General features: G+C 39.3%; 1 protein-coding gene across 1 annotated transcript in view; it reads right to left on the reverse strand.

Moving 5' to 3' along the window:
• The window catches only part of LOC136867905 (protein still life, isoform SIF type 1-like), a 500721-nt gene that overhangs the window by 12443 nt on the left and 466009 nt on the right, over positions 1–22269 (reverse strand). Inside the window, exon 9 of the mRNA XM_068227017.1 lies at positions 9983–10222. Coding sequence (XP_068083118.1) covers positions 9983–10222 — 240 coding nt within the window. The remainder of the gene's footprint in view (positions 1–9982; positions 10223–22269) is intronic.

Genomic DNA, 22269 nt, shown 5'->3' on the forward strand with positions numbered 1-22269 from the left:
TTTCGGTGGTTTCCTTAAGACTATCATTATGTGAAGTAAATGGAAGTATAAAAATGAAAATGAATATCCACACCCTGTTTCCAGTCATTTGATCGGGTCAGGGATGGAATGAATGAGACGCTCATCTAGCGGCGAGATAGGAATTGTGCCGGCTGCCAAAGCCCGCCGCACTACTCTGGGGCAGTGGCATAGTGTTAGAGCCTGCAAAGCCTGCAATGCAGGTGGGCCTGCTGCTTAAGAGCATCCCCCCCCCCCCAGACTTCTTCAGAAGAGTAAATAAATTAATACTCTTTACAAATAACTTTACCCGAATACCACTCTGCTACTATGTAGAGCATGCCTTTAGTGGCAGGACCTAGTGTTTACAGTGCACTATGTCTTCTGGTATGGGCTAGAGCAATTTTGTTACTTTCATAGATATGTTTCTGTCTTATCCTTGGCTTTGACAATATGAAAGTAACTGAGGTATGAGCGATGCTAGTAATGCCCATCCTTATGCAGCCAGTCCCTGCTATGAATGGTGTAAAAATGTTGCTTTAGGGTCGATTGGTGTATGCATTTCAGTGGGCTTGGCAGATTGATATGTAATAGCAACTCTGGCTCGGTGAGGAAAGCAACGGGAAACTACCTCACTCCTCATTTACCTAGTACGCCATTTCAGTGATGCCTAGGCCATCTATGACAGCTGATGGCAGATCTGTTGAGGGTCCCACCAGCGGCATAGCTGACGGATTGAACATACATACTATGTAGTGCGATTTATTTTAATAAGATTACAGAGTAACTGTCGGATGGTTGCATCTGCCTAAGAATTGTTATTATATACCGAGCTCGATAGCTGCGGTCGCTTAAGTGCGGCTAGTACCCAGTATTCGGGAGATAGTAGATTCGAACCCCACTGTCGGCAGCCCTGACAATGGTTTTCCGTGGTTTCCCATTTTCACACCAGTCAAATGCTGGAGCTGTAGCTTAATTAAGGCCACGGCCGCTTCGTTCCCACTCCTAGCCCTTCCCTGTCCCATCTTCGCCATGTGCGACACGTAAAGCAAATAGCATTTTAAAAATGTTATGTTCAGTCTAGGTGTGTTGTCTCTCGTAACACAAGCTTTACGCTCTCTCACAAATATCTGTAGCCAGTTACTATTAAAGAAATAGTGAAAATTGGTTCCAAGCCATCAAATTTTAGACCTAATTATTCCTGCTTCTGTTTCTTCCGCAAACGATAATTTTTGAAACACACTTAGAACTCTCTACGAAATGTTATGATCCAAGACAGTGCGAAATCAGCCTTCTCAGCATCGAATGTGTCATCCATGGATATCAGTGCAATTGTCAATGCCTTTGCATCCTCAAAAGTACACCGCGTAGTCCAGTTTCTTTACAATCAAATTTGATCATACTTAAATTTTAAAAAATTGAAAACAGAAGATAAAACATATTTATTCACGTTTTATTTCAATCCCCAGGAAATATTTCACTTTCAAAATAAAACCTATGAATAAATTTTTTAGTTTTGTACTCTTATAGTTAGTCCTTTGTATATATTTAATGGATATAGATCACCCTGAAGTATCTACTGCAGTTAAATTTATATGTGTTATTGATATGTTTTGTACAATTTCTTTGAGGGTGTCCAATTTTGTTTTCTGCAGGCGGGCCTGTGTCATACAATATTCGTTACGCCTCTGCTCTGGGACAATGTTTATTTTGTGACACTTACACATAATAATAATAATAATAACAATAATAATAATAATAATAATAATAATAATATTGTTGTTGTTTGCTTTACGTCCCACTAATTACTTTTACGGTTTCAGGAGACGCCGATGTGCCGGAATTTAGTCCCGCAGGAGTTCTTTTACGAGCCAGTAAATCTCCCGACACGAGGCGGACCGAGCCAAGATCGAACCTGCCAAGTTGGGGTCAAAAATCCAGCGCTTCAACCGTCTGAGCCACTCAGCCCGGGTTATCAAACAGTAATACAGTCACAAATATATATGTGGCTACTTGGCTGAATGGTCAGCGTTGAGGCCTTCGGTTCAGAGGGTCCTCGGTTCGATTCCTGATAGAGTCGGAGATTTTTACTCTCGTTAAGTCCTCTGACTTGGCGACTGGGTATTTGTGTTTGTTCCAACATACTCCTCTTCATATTTACAAAACACATCAGACCACAAACCACTAAAGAAACACGCAATAGTGGATACATAACTCCACATTCAGTTGGAGTGAGGAAGAGCATCTGGCCGTAAAACAAGTCTAAATATACACTTGTGACACAGTTCGTAGAGGCCTAGGGAGTCTTTCATTTTTACTCCCTTCGTGGCTCTTTCCATTCTTTCTTCGGAGCCTCAGACCTTTTCCATTTTCTTTCTGATCAGTGGTAGAGGATGGCTGCCCAGTTGTATAGTCTTAAGAACTATAATAACCATCAGCAATCCTAAGAACCCTTGTAACCATACGATGAAATCTGTAACCCTCAATTACAACCTCTTTAATAATGTTTCTAGCCTAGTGTAGATGTTTCCATGTATTAATACCTAGGTAATTACAGCAGTCCCCATGAGGTAAATTCACTCCATCAACACAGTAATTACACCTCAGGGGACTTCTCAACTTACTGAAACCTGTTTTTTTACTCCATTTATCACCACATTTTTGCATGCCGTTCATCTCATAACTTAATCGAAGCCTTTTTGAGGTTCTTCACTATCCTGTAATTTATTACTCTATAAAACATGGCATTAACCAAAAAAAAGTCGTGAATGTGATTCTTGTTATTTATTCATATAATTATATACATAATAAAACATTAAAGGTCCAATAACAGTGCCTCGCGGAAACCCCTCTTAATTATTACATGATCATAAAATGATTCACTTTCTTTAACTCTCAGCTATATTTTCTAGAAATGCAGCCACCAATTCAGTCACTCTCTTATCCAGGACAACAGCCCTCATTTTCGTCCGTAGTCTCCCAATCGATATGTTAATAGTGATGCAGTCCATTTGACCTCCATAATCTAAAATATCTGCTGTAATACTACAAGTTGAGCCTCACTGGAATAACCTTTCCTTATCTCAAACTGCCTTCTATTAAACCATTTGGTAATTTCGGAAACGTGTCTGATCGCGAAGAGCACTCTCCCAGAAATTACGTGCAACACATGTCAAGCTGAATGACCTGTAATTACTCACTGTTATGTTGATTAACCTTTCCTTTGTACAATGGGGCTACTAAAGCAACTCTCCATAGGAATGGCTCCTTCACGCAAACAGTTATCAAATAAGTACTTCACATATGGTATTATATTCCAACCCATTGCCTTCAGTATATCCACAGAAATATCTTACCAGGATTACTTGATTCTTGAACTGAAAAAGATCCAAAGTTGATGATGAGGATAATCGTTGTTGTTTAAGAGGGCCTAACATCTAGGTCATCGGCCCAAGATCCAAATAAAGTAGCACGATTTGTTCTTGTAGATTCCCGACAAGCGACTAGTTCTACAAAAATATTGTAATATTTGGGCTGAGAAGACCAGGGAGTAAGAAGAATAGCTTGATTAAGCGGAACGTTCCGAGGTGTCAGTGAAGAGATGGCTTGGAATGACTAAAAAACTACGCTTGAGTATGTTTTTAAAAGTAGGAAAGGTCATAATATGATAAAGTTGGAATTTATGAGGGCAAATGGGGGAAATATTCCTTTATTAGAAAGGAATTAGGTATATGAATAATTGACCAAAGGAGATATTTGATAAATTTCGAAATTCTTTTATATAATTTAAGAAAAGAGTAGGCACAAAAAATAGGGAATCTAGCTCGTGAGTGAAATCCCTAAATGATTGATTGATTGATTGATTGATTGATTGATTGATTGATTGATTGATTGATTGATTGATTGATTGATTGATTGATTGATTGATTGATTGATTGATTGATTGATTGATTGATTGATTGATTGATTGATTGATTGATTGATTGATTGATTGATTGATTGATTGATTGATTGATTGATTGATTGATTCTTCATTCATTCATTCATTCATTCTATCAATCGTTTATTTATTTATTTATTTATTTATTTATTTATTTATTTATTTATTTATTTATTTATTTATTTATTTATTTATTTATTTATTGATTAGGATGGCGACAGCATCATTTTTACTCTAACAATTGCTGCTTCCGTTCAGTCTGTCTGTCTACTGATGTTTTAAAGCACCGAACATCAGGGTCATCGTTCCCGTATCTGCTCTAGTTTCCTCTTACTTGTGCTGGGCTCTTCTCCTTCATCCTTCCTATCCAGTCTTTACTTGTCAACATTTGATCTCTTCCGAACCCATGATATTACATTTAATAGGCGTTAGAAATATTTAATTTGATTTTCTCTGATGGCCCTTCGCCACATTAGCCACAGTCTTCGACGACCCGAAACTTGTTCATTTATCTGTGATAAAAGACCGATAGTCCCGTTTTTCGCCCTCAATACAACCACCACCACTGCACTCGCTACCATTTCCGTCATTTAATGGCTATTCCATCACACCCTCATACAGGTACGCATAGATCATCGTCGTGATCATTCGGCTTTATGATAATACCAAGACCAAGCAAGTGGCTGCGTGGTTTATGTCACGTAGCTGTCAGGTTGCATTCGGGAGATAATGGGTTCGAACCCCACTGTCGGTAGCCCCGAGGATGCTTTTCCGTGGTTTTCCATTTTCACACAAGGCTGTACCCCAATTAAGGCCAAGGTTGCTTCCTTCCCAGTCCTAGCCCATTCCTATCCCTCGTCGTCGTAAGATATGTCAATATCGGGGAGAAGTAAAGCAAACTTAAAAAAAAAAGAGAGAGAGAAAGATATTACCGACCGTGTTGGCAACGTGGTACAGTTCAAGTTTGCATTCACAAGGTGGGGGGTTTTAAGTCCACCACCGTATCCTGAAGATAGTTGTTTGTGGTTTCCCGTTTTAAAACCGGGAAAGTGACAGGACTTTACCTGAATGAAAGCCACCGTCACAACTTTCCCAGTCCTAGTTCTGTCCTGTCCCACGACTGCCGAATATCTGCATGTGCTAGTGTGATCTTAAATTCCTAACAAAAATACCGTCAACCACGTACTCTATTTCCACAGTGCAGGAGAAAAAAAATAGCGCCTCATTCAAGTATACCCTGTCGAGCTCGATAGCTGTAGACGCTTAATTGCGGCCAGGGTCCAGTATTTGGGAGATAGTGGGTTCGAACACCACTGTCGGCAGCCTTGAGAATGGTTTTCCGTCGTTTTCCATTTTCACACCAGGCAAATGCTGAGGTTCTACCTTAATTAAGGCCACGGCCGCTTCCTTTCCACTCCTAGCCCTTTCCTATCCCATCGTCGCTATACCTATCTGTGTCGGTGTGACGTAAAGTAACTTGTAAATATATACACACCCTACAGTGCAGTCCGCTGAAAGGTTGTACTTCAACATTTTCGATAAAAAGGAGAATATTGAAGATAAACGTTTTTAGATTTTGTTTTCAGCATGAGTCTGCATTTCGAGTATACGCAAGTAAACATATAGTTTAAATTATATAAAATGTTGTGACCTTTCTTCTGTGTCGATTTGGGATGGTTCATAGTTCCAGTTGGGTGTCAACCTAACGTTGCGAAGCAAATTTGTGCACGTACTTGCTCAAAGTAATATGATTGCGTCACAATATATTCAATTATTGGTTTGGGATTGAGAAGCTTTCGCGTATATTTAAGGAAAAAGAATATGTAAAGATGATAGTCAACAGTACAACAGAAGACATTAATTTTCAAGTGTATTCGAATTCCGTTAGTAATATTTGGTGCGATAGACGTTACATTATGCAAGAGAGAACAGTTTCTGCAATGTTAGGCAGTCAGAAAAAGGTACCTGACGTAATTTTTGGCTACAATATCCATCAGTAGCAGCAAAGAGAAATGATTTTATGGAGTTTCCGGAAAACGTTTGTACACGTAGAGATCAGTCGTATTTCCTGTGGAAGTAGATATCACTAGGATATCGCTATAGAATAAGATCATTATAATGGGCCTCTCAACAAAGCACGGCACAAAGTATACTACAGTGTTAAATAACATATAATATTGCGATTGTAAACTACTAGAACGACCGGTTTACGTGGATTGTAAATAACATGAAATCGATTTTCGATTTCAGTGCGTAAAGTGCACTAGGTGGGATTCAATCCATGGTCACTCTACTGAGATGCTAGTGAAGATATATTGTAACCCTTCCTCACCATGCCATAGGCATGTTAGGAGGTTTAGTTAATTACATATGATGTTTTCCGCAACATTCTGTGACATATAATGTAGTAATTAGCAGTGTACATGCCGAACCGGGATGTGATTCGCGATACGCCAGCCCGAAGGGAGCAGTTTTCTGCGCTGTAACGAGAGAAGGATAGCGCAGTATTGCTAAACCTTGAAATCGCGCTCTCTTTCCGAGCGAGCGAGCGAGAAGAAGAGATGAAGCTACGCATGGAAATGGAGGTTATTGGAGACTGGGCTGAGTTAAGGTGTGTTAACCCCTGAGAAATAAATGCGCTCTACTAATTCAACACCGCAGTCACTGGTGCCACTTCACTATAATTTACTAAAAAGAGGAAGAATAAGAACACCTTCATCTGAAATGATTTTTGGAAATTTATGAGTCAGGTCTCATTGGAACCGATGTATTTAATGCTAATTGTTGATGCATATAAATGCAATACTTGAATAGTGGATCGGTAATGACGCTTGTCATACAGTAGTACGCAGAGTAAGGACGACTGCTGAAATCTGACAACGTGTGGAAAAAAGTGGGAGATCTTGCGTGATGAACCATGACGCGTGATCTTCTAAAAAGACGCTTTTGAGATTGTGAATGACTCACTGATCGCTTTAGTTTTATATGCGTTCAGTTGAAAGTAGAGATCACAAGCTATAATTTGATTGTTATCACGTCGCTGAAAGATTCCGATTACCGGACCTCGAATTCAGCAGGGGCATAATTCACCTCCCCTCTGACCATTTTGTCCGGAGGCTATAAGTAGAGCCAGGACCTAGATACAGTATCTCATTGTCATCTGTGTAGCTGTAGTACTAACACCTTAGGAGTGAACTTGGATATCAGTGTACGAAGTGTTGTGCCATAGAAGAAAAACACATCAGTGCGATGTAAATATATCGCGGAATAAGCCGTGTGGTACAAGTTAATGTACACAGTTGCCAAATAGAAGCCTTATTTTAGCATTTAACATTTTAATTGTTAAAGACAGTCAGTTGTGGCTCATGGTGCAATCACCAACGAAAGGGCAAACGCGTCAGGTTATTTAGAAGTGGTGAGACAGCTAATTATGTTCAGCAATTATTAATAATCACCGATCCAAAGCATTTAAGAGCGAGTGACGTTCAGGAAAAATTAAATAACTGTTCCTGATAAAATTAGCGTTTGCATACTCCATGGACACTCGTGGTGATAGACTATGTGATTACTGGGGAAATCAACAGTGATTTCTACAAACTTGCCACTATTTGCACTAATCTATTTGAAGTTAAGAGTGGATCTTGTCACAAGTAGATTCCCTTTGAAAGTACATAAACAGTGTTTAATAATTGATTTCCCATTTTCCTGTATGTTCTTGAGTGGTCGTCGAACCCGAGATATAGAGTCTACAAGAATCGCGCCTGAGTGCCTGCGATCAGTTCTACAGGGAGCGTCCAGAGACTCAACTGAGAAGACCACAGTTCGAGACATCGATCGTGGTAGTATGAAGAGGAACCGAGGACTGCCAGAGAGAACATTCATCATGGTCGTGTAAAAATCTAAGATGTACCCCGAGATGACAGCAAACCATACCCATCATTTGATAAGTACACATGATTTAAATATATGTTACCACGAGATTTGCATGCCAGTAGCAAGTTTTATTTTGTAAATATCATAATGTTATAATTAATAATTAAAAATCTAGGGAACATTATGCGCGTATGACCGGGAAAAGATTTATTATTTAGTTAGGATTATCAAATGATTTCAAGATAAAAATTTAATTGGATCAGTTGTATAAATTATTATATACATCCCAGAAATTCTTAGCTTATATGAAGCACATATTTGGGAAGATTGGCGATTTAGCTAAACTTACATTTCTTCGTAATATTTTATCGTAAAGATTTTCATAGTAAGTTTGAATACAAACTATACGTTAGCTTTAAGGTGATTCAGGAATTTGTAAATCCCGAATGATATTAAATGAACGGATGCTGTTCAAAACCGAGGTATTAATATGAATTATATAAATATGTGAGAAGAATTAAATAACCTGTAAGAATGGAGTCTTCTCTGTAAATTAAATGAACGGATTGAAATGAGGTGGTATGATATGGAAGGGCGAAGCTGTAACATGTTATGTTGTTGAAATGATGAAGAATAATAAATAATTATGGCTGTTGTGATATGTAGGCTGAGTATATAGCCAGATAATGAATAATAAGTGACGGCTCTCAAATTAATGCGTACTTGAGAATAAGCCGCGATGATATATGAAGGAAAGAAAGAGAGAGAAAGAAAGAACGATGATTTCAAAGTGTCCGTAGCCACAAGGCTGGTCACACAGCTGTTGTCATGATTGACAGGTATATTACTAGCCGACTGAGGGTCGAGAGAGAGATTTTGTAGTTTCCAGCAAAGCTCAATGTTTACTGGCGAGTTCCCTTTCATTCGCCAAAGCAGCCTCAATTCCATTCTAATGATACGTTACGAGTAATGCGGATAATTTTCTGATTTTGCGAAGGATAGATCCCTTCTTATGCTTAGGCATTAAATTAGCCTTTGATTGGAGTTAAAAAAATTTACCTTGGAAGCTGGAGTCCATGTGTTCGAATGATGTTGGAGCGAAGAATTTTACCAGATACTATGGCTTGGTTAAGCCATATCTTCAAGATGTATTGTGTAAAATATGTTGATATTTTTCTATGTAATATGTTTACGTGTTTTATTATTTCCCAAAGTGTTCTATGGTGATGGGTTCGATTCCAGCTTTGGCTGATTTTTCTTTGAATAATTTTGTTAGGTAAACCCAGGATATGCGTATGTGTTCAGTGTAAATATATAATTGTCATGGTCAAATGGACCACGTGTTTGATATACGGCGATGCAATCTCGTGTGTAGAGCAGATGTACTTGATTTTCGTTCCAAATCATAATGATTAATAATTAATTAAGAATGTGATTAATTAATGAGGATTAATAATTAATTAATCACCAGAATGGATACCATTGAATATCCATTTTTGATCAGCTTATTAAAATATTAGCTGCCATTTACTATCATTGTTATAAATAAATAAAATCACATATTAGTGTGTGTTAATCAAATGACTTGAGGTACGCCAAGGATCAACTATGCCGAGGACAAACTACAAGGGCATGAAGGCATGTATATAATTTTTGTATCAGTCTTAATTGTTCTTCTTGCTCGTGTGTTGAAATGCGGCATCATCTCGTGTGGTTTCTACCAGTATAATAAAATGTTTAGAAAAATAATATTTAAACGAAGATTTTTTTGTTAGGGGCTTTACGTCGCACCGACACAGATAGGTCTTATGGCGACGAAAACGAAGATTCTTCTCATTTAATAATAATAGTGTATTCCTCTCATATTATAGAACCCTACTTTCATTATATTTTAGGTAGTGCCTATTTTTCTTTTTCGAACATTCCATTGCCCGTATGCTACATGAGTTCAGCCGCTGACGCAATGAAAGTAGGGAGGACGAGACTTCAAGCCTGGTAAGTGACTTCTGGCGGTTCTCATCCAACTATTCCATTTATACATCTGTTTGTGAAACCAAATTAAGTAATATAGTTCCTTAAATGCCCAGTATGGGTACAATACCTAACGTATAAAACCTGCAATTTCTAGACAGAATTATAATGTTTTAAAGTGAAATGCGGGTAGAGCCTCACCTTTGCTCGAAAGAGTCAGCGCGGTTGGACTTGTATCCGCTGTCTCCGAGCGATCCCTCATGTCGCAATGAGGGTAGGGAGTCCCATGGGGAGCGCTTGTGAGTTGAGGGAACTGAGCCAGTGGTAGGAGGCACCAGGGCAGACCCTGAGCCCGAGCCGAACGTGGAGCTGCCCGAACGCCAGCCGTCCGAGTGGCGGAACCACTGGGCGCGTGCGGACTCGCCCAGACATGAGGCACACCTGGAACAATACATAGTCAAGTAACATACAATAGAGACATACGACAAACAACCATGCATCAGATAATATCTTCCCTAGATTAGCAGCCTACTATTACGTTTCAAGTGCCATAGGGTCCTATAAGCAGCCTGAACATGCAGGCCGATACAGGGACGTTTTGGCTCTGCAGTCCGACTTACATGTCGGTGTCATTTCGAACCTGGGGGAGTCTTACAAGAATGCACAAATCCAAATTAGTTCACAACCAGTGATATTCTTGCAGGGATAAAGCAACAAAATGAGAGAATAACTGCACGAGGAGTATCATATTGACATTTTCTCAGGTTTTACAGTACGCAGTAATAAGGTTCAGATCCACATTTGTACTAAATGTGGCCGTAGCTCTCAGATAGTAGAGCGCTAACTTGGTGGGTTCGATCCCAGCTCAATCTCAATCTTATGGTATTCGAAGGTGTTCAGATACACCAGGGATAGAATTCCGGCATGTCGGTGTATGAGTCTTTATTTGGACATAAATATTGTTAGAAGAACTCCTTCACTCAATTATTTACACCCCACTTTATTCGAAGTACCAAGAGAGCTGGCCGTGTGGTTAGGGCCTGCCGACAGTGGGGTTCGAAACCGCTATCTCCCGAATGCTGAATACTGGCCACACAAGCGACTGCAGCTATCGAGCGTTATGAGTACCTACATATTTGATCTCTTCTATATTTATGCACTTTTATTATCATTTCTTAATGTAGTTATTCGCTACATAATCACAATAACAACGCAACTCGATCTTCAGATTATCCAGATTCCAGATAATTTCTTGAGCTCTTCTATGAAAATATACGATTGTAATTTGGATCGCCGACTGCACAGCACTCTTTTATATTTTTCTCTAGCTTAAAATATATGTCAGGCAGCCAGAGTTCCCCAAAGTTCAGTTAAATATTTCTAGGATTTTCTGAAGAGAAAAGGATTCAGAGACACTGCTCTATGGAATGGTATTTTGTACCAAAAAATGGTTAATAATGTGTTTAGTGTGGTATTGTGAATGCTCCAGGAAATTACTGTTACTGCAACCACATCTCATGACGAAAAATTCCTTTGGTCCAGAATACTTTCTTTCCGATTCCCTGACGAACTGCTAATTTTTCCATAGTTCTCGAGACTCCTGTTTGTTTACAGTCACACCCTTCGTGGTTCTTCCCTATCTTTTGCCGATACATTCATTCTTCGAAGTGTCGGATATCTTCCACTTTCCTACCGATTAGTGTTAACAAAATATGATTGCCTAGTTATACTTCCTCTTAACATAATAATCACCACCACCACCTCCTTTACTTTACGCACTAACAACACCAACAACACAGTACGCGTATAATCCGCGAGCACACTCGCGTGGTTAGGGTGTGTTCAGCAGTCCTGTAAATGGTTTTCCGTGGTTTCCTATTTGCACACCGGAAAAGTTCTGGGGGCAGTACCTTAATTCAGGCCACGGTCGCTACCTTTCCAGTCCTAGCCCTTTCCTATCATCACCGAAGTCCTTCAGTATTATAATTGAGAGTTTTCTTTTTACAGTAAAAAACATGGCAGTGCGCTGCCACCTTGCAGGGTATCATTTGCGTAATTATTTTCAAAAAGAATGACAATTGTCCTCTGTTATTCATTACTGAAAGTTTGCCAGTTTCACCAAAACGGCCATAGTGCAGAGACTTGTCCACAAAAGCAATAATTTCTAAAGAAAATTAAACCGACAATGAAACTAAAAGGTAAGATTGGAGAAAATATAAAATAACTATGCGTTTCTGCAGGTACATCGTATATATACTAATTCGTAGGAGGGTATCAGCATAAAAAGCAGAACTAAATTCTCGTCCAAAATTTAATTTGCTGCACAGCTATTAAGAGCTTTAGCGTTAGCGCCGGTCGATATGCAGAGACTAGCTCAGTTCTAGCAAAATTGTGCCAACAAGAAGTAGGCTACTACGTGAAACATTCACGTCAAATTAATTTCCTACCGACCTCGATAGCTGCAGTCGCTTAAGTGCGGCCAGTATCCAGTATTCGGGAGATAGTAGGTTCGAACCCCACTGTCGGCAGCTCTGAAAATGGTTTTCCGTGGTTTCCCATTTTCACACCAGGCAAATGCTGGGGCTGTACCTTAATTAAGGCCACGGCCGCTTCCTTCCCACTCCTGGCCCTTCCCTGTCCCATCGTCGCCATAAGACCTATCTGTGTCGGTGCGACGTAAAGCAACTAGCAAAAAAAAAAAATTAATTTCCAGGCTGCCACAGATGTTGAAGTTAGTGTTGACGACAGCAGTGAGGATGATACCGTCAGTGGGTAGTTAAACTTTTAAAGAACCGTCATGATATTTGTGATAAAATAAGTGCCATCATTTTTTTTAATTCTGTATATAAACTAATATCATTTGATCATTCGTTCTGTATAATGTCAATAATTCCATACTCAATTTAATAAATTGCTCAGATTCATAAAAGTGAAATGCATTCTTCTTCTTCTACCACTTTCCCCACATCTGTGGACTCCCGGGTGCGAACTGTATCGCACATGTGGATTTGGCCCTGTTTTTAGGACGGATTTCCTTCCTGACGCAACCGTATATGGAGGGATGTAATCACTATTGCGTGTTTCTGTGGAGGTTATTATTATGGTGTGTTGTCTGAATATGAAGAGAAGAGTGTTGGAACAAACGAAAACATTCAGTCTCCGGGCTAGAAGAATTAATCAGACGCGATTAAAATCCCCGACCCGACCGGGAATCGAACTCGAGACCCTCTGAACCGAAGGCCTCGACGCTGATCGTTCAGCTAATGAGTCGGAATATAAAAGTGCATTGTATTATATTAGATTATTGATTTAGGCCTATACGTTTTATCTTTCTGGCAATTATTTCAAAAAGCTGCCACAGTCATTCAGTTAAGCTCCATTCTCTCAAATCTAAATAATAGGCAGCGAGTTATGCAAAATAGTACGAGAATAACACCGTTCATAAAACAGAGAAAGGAAATATAAGACATACAAGACTTTTGGAATACACAAAGTATTTTTGCTCTCCGGAAAGAAACGGTGTTTGAACTATGGCTGTACATGCAAAACAAACAAAAAGAGGCGCTTAATTGTTTAGTCCGTGCTATAGGTTTTAATTATTTACGTTTTTTTACAATTTGCTTTACGTCACACGGACACATAGGTTTTATGACGACGGTGGGATAGGAAAGGCCTAGGAGTGGGAAGGAAGCGGCCGCGGCTTTAATTAAGGTACATCTACAGCATTTGCCTGGCGTGAAAATGTGAAATCAAGGAAATACCATCTTCGGTGCTGTCGAACCACTATCTCCCGGATGCAAGCTCATCGCACGGCCAACTCGTGCGATTTATTTACATCTAGGATGGGGATAACTGCCATAAACCTTCCCAGTGAGTTCAGATGAGATTAGATAAAGCTACCCTCTTCAACCTTGGACCTCTGAACAGTGCAGTTTCTCCTACCGAAACTAAACCTGTTCCGCTACAAAGGTAAGTGTTTCTCTTCATTCGTCAGCTCACTGAAAGCAGGTGTCCAATAGTGAAAGAGCACATAAGTGGCATCACATATCAACATGAGAATAACAAAATACGTAACCAGAATCAACTTCACAGTCGTAGTTATCTATAACACCATGGCGAACATGTTAGATATTACAAGAATTGAGCACAACTGTTATTCTTTTATGTACGATATTTTGTATATAATAATATATTAGTAATAATATTATTATTGGTTTCACGTCCCACTAACTACTATCACGGTTTTTGGACACACTGAGGTACCGGAATTTTATCCCACAAGAGTTACTTTTTCTTCTTCTTTATCTGCTTATCTTCCAGAGTCGGTTCTTCCCTCGGACTCAGCGAGGGATCCCACCTCTACCGTCTCAAGGGCAGTGTCCTGGAGCTTCAGAGTCTGGGCCGGAGGATACAACTGAGGAGGAGGACCAGTACATCGCCCAGGCTGCCTCACCTGCTATGCTGAAAAGGGGCCGTTCGGGGAATGGGAAGATAGGGAGGGATAGACAAGGAAGAGGGAAGGAAGTGGTCGTGGCCTTAAGTTAGGTACAATCCCGGCATTTGCCTGGAGGAGAAGTGGGAAAGCAGGGAAAACCACTTCCAGGATGGCTGAGGTGGGAATCGAACCCACCTCTACTCAGTTGACCTCCCGAGGCTGAGTGGACCCCGTTCCAGCCCTCGTACCACTTTTCAAATTTCGTGGCAGAGCCGGGAATTGAACCCTCACACTAACCACTACACCACAGAGGCGGACGAGTTATTTTATGTGCCTGTAAATACATCGACACAAGGTTGGCGTGTTACAGCATCTTCAAATACTGAGCCAACTTGAGTGCAGAAGGCCAGAGTTCTGCCACTTGAGCTTCTCTGCCCGGATAATAATGACCTATTACGAATGACCATATATTGTTATGAGAACGTCCATACATCAGCATCTTGAAACGTAAATCAGTTTCTGGAATACTAGTGTACGCTAGGGAAGACAACTAAAATAAGGTTCAATTTGCATTCATCAGATAACAGAGGCAAAAGCTGTATTCAAAAGCATACGTTGCCATAATAATGAGTTAACAATGCTTGAGCAGATTGTATTTTGCAGATGACAGGTCACTCGATCGTCTTGAATGTATTGAACATTCGGGATGACGCATTAGCACGATCTTATTTTTTCCAAATAATGTATCTAGATAGCCCATGGACGCTAAAGATTCAACGTGCATGCGCAAGATCTTGGCCGTTGTGCTGCAGTGACAGTAGCCTATTTCACACTGGAACTTCCTTTTTGAAGGTCTTACGTTATTACTTCAGGGAGGCTGAACAAGTGAACAATGAAAACTTTATTATAAGTAGGAATCTGCAGGTGGAGATACGTATCAAGCTCAATATTGCTAGAATATAGCCATAAATGCCACAATTCTATTGAGGCCGTCACCTCAATGCCTGGACACTTATAGCAACGATCATCGTCATAAACTTGTCAACAGTATTCGACGTCACCTATCTCAACGGTGACCAATTGTGGAAACTTGGGATCTTATCGAAGAAGTACCCAAACCTGACTCAAGTAAACTCTTTTAGTACCTTCTGCGATGTTCAACAGCAAGCCTACTTTTAATTGTATGTGATTGTTGATATAATTATTATAACCACGAGACCTACAGTCTTACGTGGAATTCGAACCACGGGAATTTATCTTTTGATCTGTAAAATCCAACGTGCATTGGTCGAAATTTGTACCACGGCCATCTTGGTGAGAAGCTAATGACCATATTACTCTGCTGTCATGCCCCCTCCTCTGCTTTCCTCGGTGTATCTGAAGTAGTTTGTTCCCATGACTACCGGTTCGATACAGGGCAGGGTATGTGATTTCAGACGGACTGGGGAAAATCTTGGCAATTCACCAATTAATTTTCGGCTATTAAAGACGTCTGATGATGCACCCGACATCTAACCACAAGATCACTTAAAAGTCGTTCTACTTCCACTACTAGGATGACTGTGGGATATGAAGATTTAAACCGATACGTAGCATTTCTCAATGGCGCCATTCGATAAGGTGTGCTACCAGGCAGCCTATTCTATACGATTATTATTATTATTATTATTATTATTATTTTTTTTTTTTTTTTTTTCATCTAGATTTCTTGAAATTGCCTCAGACCATGTGTAACATTTCAAGTGTTAATAATTACCGTCATTATGACAATGAGGTATGGCGAGAAAGAGTATGCTAGTCTGTAGGTGCACATGCTACCGCGCCTCTCTGGTATGGAGATTGAAAGTATAATTCGCCATCAGAACTAAAGAACTTGTTGTCGTTTTCAAATTATTCTTTTTTGCTAGGGGCTTTACGTCGCACCGACACAGATAGGTCTTATGGCGACGATGGGATAGGAAAGGCCTAGGAGTTGGAAGGAATAGGCCGTGGCCTTAATTAAGGCACAGCCCCAGCATTTGCCTGGTGTGAAAATGGGAAACCATGGAAAAGCATCTTCAGGGCTGCCGATAGTGGGATTCGAACCTACTATCTCCCGGATGCAAGCTCACAGCCGCGCGCCGTTTTCAAATTAATATGTCTGTTGCTTACATAGAACCTTTAGATATCAGGCAAATGCTATGCATCGTCTTCCCTTGTTGCTTATATAGAACCTTTAGATATCAGACAAATGCTATGCATCGTCTTCCTTTGTTGCTTATATAGAACCTTTAGATATCAGGCAAATGCTATCCATCGTCTTCCCTTGCAGCCCCAGTTTAACTGTTCACACATTTACAATACAACAACACTGTAACACTGAAATTCAATGCTCCTTCAGCATTGTTAACTCACAAAGCATATTAAAATGTACTCTCTAAGCAAACATCCCCTGAGCACTCGGCAAAGCATACAGATCTCTGTAAAATTAACATGGACTTTAAAAACCAATCCAGCTCTCATCAGCGATATAGTTTCAGTTGACAAAGCAAAGAGCATCTCTCTAATTGGCCGGAAAGCACTTACCATTTCGAAGCATCTTTCTCTAACATCGTTTGTCGGAGTCATTTTAACATCAGTTGCACTGCTTTGAACTACTAACACCAGCAAAGGTACCCTTCATGGAATAAATTCACAAACAAATAGCCTGTTTCACAGTGAATCAGCCCCTATGCAATGTTTGTTAGCGCGTTTCGAGATATTCTCATAATATGCTGAATCGCGTAACATTCTTCATGCTTCTGTAACATTCATTCAGGAACAGAAGGGGAGTTACATGCTCATAAAATACACTGCATTTGCCTCTAGAAGCGAGAGGTATACGACTGGATGCTAATACCATTCCCAGGCTCTAACAAAGCAAACCAGAATCAATGTGAACTTCCTTACCATGTGTAAGTTAATGCCTCCATATTCCAATAGACTGCACACACATTCTGCTTCTCACCACATACGTTCCCCCCATATTATTTGAAACGGGCTGCTTATGGAATACAAAATAACAGTTTAAATTGATTATTTATTTATTTATTTATTTATTTATTTATTTATTTATTTATTTATTTATTTATTTATTTATTTATTTATTTATTTATTTATTTATTTATTTATTTATTAATTAATTTATTTATTTATTTATTTATTACGGTGGTTCACCCCATTCATATCGGTGTGTAAGTGATGATAAACAATATCAATGTGAAAATGTCACCGTACCGGGATACAATATACTATAATTATATCCTAGGATATTCTTGAAATATCTTCAATTGTGGAAAAAAAAAGTTATTTGAAATGTAAACTGTATTTCTCTGGAACTATTAAGCCAAACAGATCTGCAGAAGAAACAACAGAGGACGAGTTTTAATCAAAGCAGACAACATGTCCTAGACTAATGTCACATTCGTTGAAAGACATCAGTGAGGCTCAAAACGAACCCAAATATCAGCACCTTTTCTTTAAACTAGTGTAGATATATGTACGAAATAGTGACTGATAACAAAAATTCATTGAAATATGGTTTTAAGACCGCAGATATGATTAGTGATTTGAACTCGAAAAATACTTTTGGAAGAGTCAGATCGGTCAAGTATTTAATTTTAATTCTTCTGTTATATTTTGTTCTAGTAATATAAATTATATCAGACCGAACTATAGTGAACAGTGAATATCGAAGCGCGTGAAATAGACACATGTTAACGCACGAACTTTTCTTAGTATATAAATTGACGGTAGTATTCATTTTAAATATATAATGGAAAGATATAGTAAAATTAACTTTTATAACCAATCACTCAACCCTTCTTTTGATATCGCTAAGGTAAAAAGAAATGCCGTGCGCATAGCAGATGTTACATTACAATGCAGACTACTACCTGAAAACAATTCTTTCAGTTATGTTCGTGTATACAGAATGGATATCACTAAATGTAGGGGACATATTTGTTGTTTAATTTGACTTCGATTTATCCCAGTATGCTTCAGTATAAATTTTAACTGTTTATGAGAGAGACAAGCCAAACCTTGGGGAATTCAGATTATTTCTATGATAGAATATGATATTTACTGCGCTAATTTTGAAACATCCAGTACAAAATTAGGCAGGATTATTTCAGATTTAACGTTATTATTTTGAACGCATACATTCTGCTGGTCAGGTGCCGTTAGATAACACATTTCTGTTCAAAGACCCTAAATGTCAAGAACACAGCTTGACAAAATGAATACGTTCCTTTACTGATAATGAACGACATGAGCTATTAAAAAAAGAACGAACATAAGTATTTTCTTCGTAAACAAGGTTTTGATAAATTTACCTCCAATCATTACAAAAAACTACATAGTTTGTAGCACAAGCCAAAAATCATACCTCTGACTTAAGTGGCTATTTAGGTTTTAAAAAATTAGATGAGCTCATTTCGAAACACCTTATACAAGATTAGATAGTGTAACTTTAAACTTATCATTGTTATTTGGATTAGAAGGAATTTCTGATTGCAAGTTATGATTTTCATAACATCTGGAAGATGGAACTTCATGAAATAAAATTTTTAAATGTAGGCCTATGTAGCCTAAGTTCATTCAGAAGATTAAAATGTGACACGCTTACGTTCTAGTATCCTTAATTCCATGTAGAATTTCTTCCTGTCCTCTTTAACAACTTTCTTGGGGCCGACACTAGTGTAGATTCGTCATAGTTTTAAGGTAGGATTATCTTTCTCACACCAACCGTAGCTGGGCAGAGTGGCTCAGAGGGTTGAGGCGCTGGCCTTCTGATCCCAGCTAGGCAGGTTCGATCCTGGCTCAGTCCGGTGATGAAGGTGCTCAAATGCGACTTTACTGATAATGATTTAATGGCACGTAAACGATCTCCTGCGGGACTAAATGTCGGCACCTCGGCATCTCCGAAAACGGAAAAGAGTAGTTAGTGAGACATAAAGCCAATAGCATTATTATTGCCAACCCTATGTGGAGGGATGTAACCACTGTTACGTATTTTTGTGATGATTGATAGTGTAGAGTGAGCTGAGTGTAGATGAAGAGATGTGTATTGAGGCGGAAACGAATACCAAGTTCCCGATCAAGGAATAAGCCATACACAGCCGGGAATCGAACCCGGGGCCCACTAAACTGAAGACCAGTACGCTGACCAATCAATCAAGAAGCCAGACAGAATTCGACAACAAATATGTCTTACAAATCATGCACATTACGTAACGACCGAGCGAGTAGGCCCGTGTGGTTAGAGGTGCGCAACTGTAAGCTTGTATTCGGGAGATAGTGGGTTTTAACCCCACTGTCGACAGCCCTGTAAATAGTTCCCGTGGTTTCCCATTTTCACACCAGGCAAATACTGGGGCTGTACCTTAATTAAGGCCACGGACCCTTCCTTTCCACTCCTATCACTTTCCTATCCCATCGTCACCATAAGACTTATCTGTGTTGGTGCGACGTAAATCAAACTGTAATAATAATAATAATAATAATAATAATAATAATAATAATAATAATAATAATAATAACAATAATAATAATAATAATAAAAAGAAGTTAAGGCCATCCTGTGTACCCTTCCAGTGTCACTAAACAGGCTTATAACACCCTAATGAAACACTTGTTACCACGAAAAGTCATGACACCTGAATATAACTTTACATAGAATTTTGTTTTCGCTGAGCTTGGAAGATAAAGTAGCAGAAGCCATTAACAATAGCCACTAAAGTGAAATTAATTTTACATTTGCAGCGTCTTCTCTTCTCTTCTCCTCATCGCTTGTCCTACACCTTAGTGGGGTCACTGGTGCAAACTGTATCGTGCATGTAGGTTTGGCCTTCCCGGCGCCGCCAACCACACGTGGAAGGATGTATTGAACATTGCACGCTTCTGTGGCGGTTAGTGTATGTGAAGAGGAGTGTATTGTAGCAAACCACACAAACCCAGTCCCCGAGTTAGAAGAAATAATCCCATGCGGCTAATATCCCCAACCCGGGCGGTATTGAACCTGGGACCCTCTGAACTGAAGGTCTCAACACCGACCATTCAGCCAAGAAACCTGAAATACAGTAATACATCTACAGCTATTAGGACATTATTTTTCCTAGTTTCCTCAGTCACACACTCCCTTTCAAATTAGATTAATTATAGGTTTGGATTGTATTTTCAAATCAGATACTTTACAACCAAATCTAACGAGCTGAGAAACACAGTACCAGACGAAGAGAAAAAGTAAATAGTTGATTTCTTTATTTCTTGTCTTTATTCAGAGACGTGGACTCGGTCCATTTACACAGTCGGGTGCCCTTCCTGACGAGAACCCTATGTAGAGGAAATCTTCTGTGATGATTGGTAGTGCACTTCATGTAAATGAAGACGTTTGATCTATTAAGGCAAACTCAAACACCCTGTCCCCAAACCAGGAAAATAAACTAGACGCGGATAAAACTACCGACCGGCGGGGAATTGAACCCGAGACCTTCTGACCCGAAGGCCACAAGACTGACCATTCAGCCAAAGAGGCCTACAAAAACTGAATTCTCAGTAGAACCAGAACCCTACTCGTCAACATTCTGTTATCTTAAGCACCAAAACATTTCAAGAAGTCATCTAGCTCTCTAGTCGATACTAATATACAAAGAGAGAGTTTGTATGTAACGTATGCCAGAAACTACTGGACCTAGTTTGAAAGTTCTTAAACCAATTGACAGATAATATAATTCCGCGTAACATAGGCTATGTATCATCCCGGAATATCAAAGAGTTCCAGCGAGAACCGTGAATGAAGGTACAGTAAACATGGTCGCAATAATAAACTTGAACGTTTGTATGTTTTCTTCTTTGTGCTTTTTCACGTAAAAACTAGTTGACCCATGAAGCTCAAATTTGGCAAGCTTATATTTGATACCTTTGGTTAACACACAGCCTACTCACTATTGTACTATCTTTTAAGTGGGCCATGAAGCGAAAGAAAATTTGAAGCAAGTCAGAGGAAAACATACGTTTGGGACTCTTGAAACTGAATACACTGCTTAATTGATTTAATTGATGAAGCGCACCAGATGTACCTGATATTCGATTCACAGAAAAATGTTTGTACGAATTGTTTCATCGTTTGTCTAATACTTTTCGAGAAAAAATATTGCTGTGTGTTGCCGCATGCTTTAACCTTGGTCTCTTTCTCTTGGATTCTTTCACGAAAAAACAACTTGATGGACGGTGCTCAAATTGGCAAACATACAGCTGGAATCATTCGCTAAAATTTAGGCTACTTAATATCACATTGTAAATTAAGAGGGCCATGCAGAGAAAAAGAGTGATGTAAGTTATAAGAAAATGTATGCCTGGGACTGTTAAAAGTGATTATTTTGTCTAAACGGCTAATGCTATTAAGCATCATTGAGCTTACTTAAAATCTGTTTCCTAGAAAACCATTCACAAGCATCTCCTTGAAAATTATAGCAGTATTCCAGGAAAATGTGATTTTCTCTCTCTTACATTCACGCCCTTTCTTAAGCGGCCATGTAGCGGAAGAAAATGTGAAGCAAATCACAGGAGAAAGGACGCCTGAGAACCCTAAAAGTGAAAAAGCTGCCTGAACGGTGAGTTCTTTAAAGTACTGGAGGAAAGAAGATGTATTTAAAATTCAGTTTGCCAGAAAAAAAATAAATATGAACTTACTTCGCAACTCTAATAATTTCCGAGAAAAGAATGCTTGAGTTTTGGCGTGTAGATAGACCTATCTACTTTTGAGAGTTGAAGTGTGATGTCACTACTTTGAACGAATAAAATGAGCCACAAAATGACGGAAGCTGCACTATTTAGTTCGAGAACAGTTGCACACTTTTCTCATTATTTTTTATTTCTTTATTTTATAATTTGCTTTTCGTCGCACCTATGCAGGCAGGTATTATTGTGACGGTGGGTTTGTGAAGGGCTGGGCGTGGGAAGAAAGCGACCGTAGCGTTCACTAAATCACAGCCTGTTGTGAAAAGAGAAAACCATCTTCAGGGCTGCCGAC

Source organism: Anabrus simplex, chromosome 1 (assembly GCF_040414725.1).
Source record: "Anabrus simplex isolate iqAnaSimp1 chromosome 1, ASM4041472v1, whole genome shotgun sequence".
NCBI classification, from domain to species: Eukaryota; Metazoa; Arthropoda; class Insecta; order Orthoptera; family Tettigoniidae; genus Anabrus; species Anabrus simplex.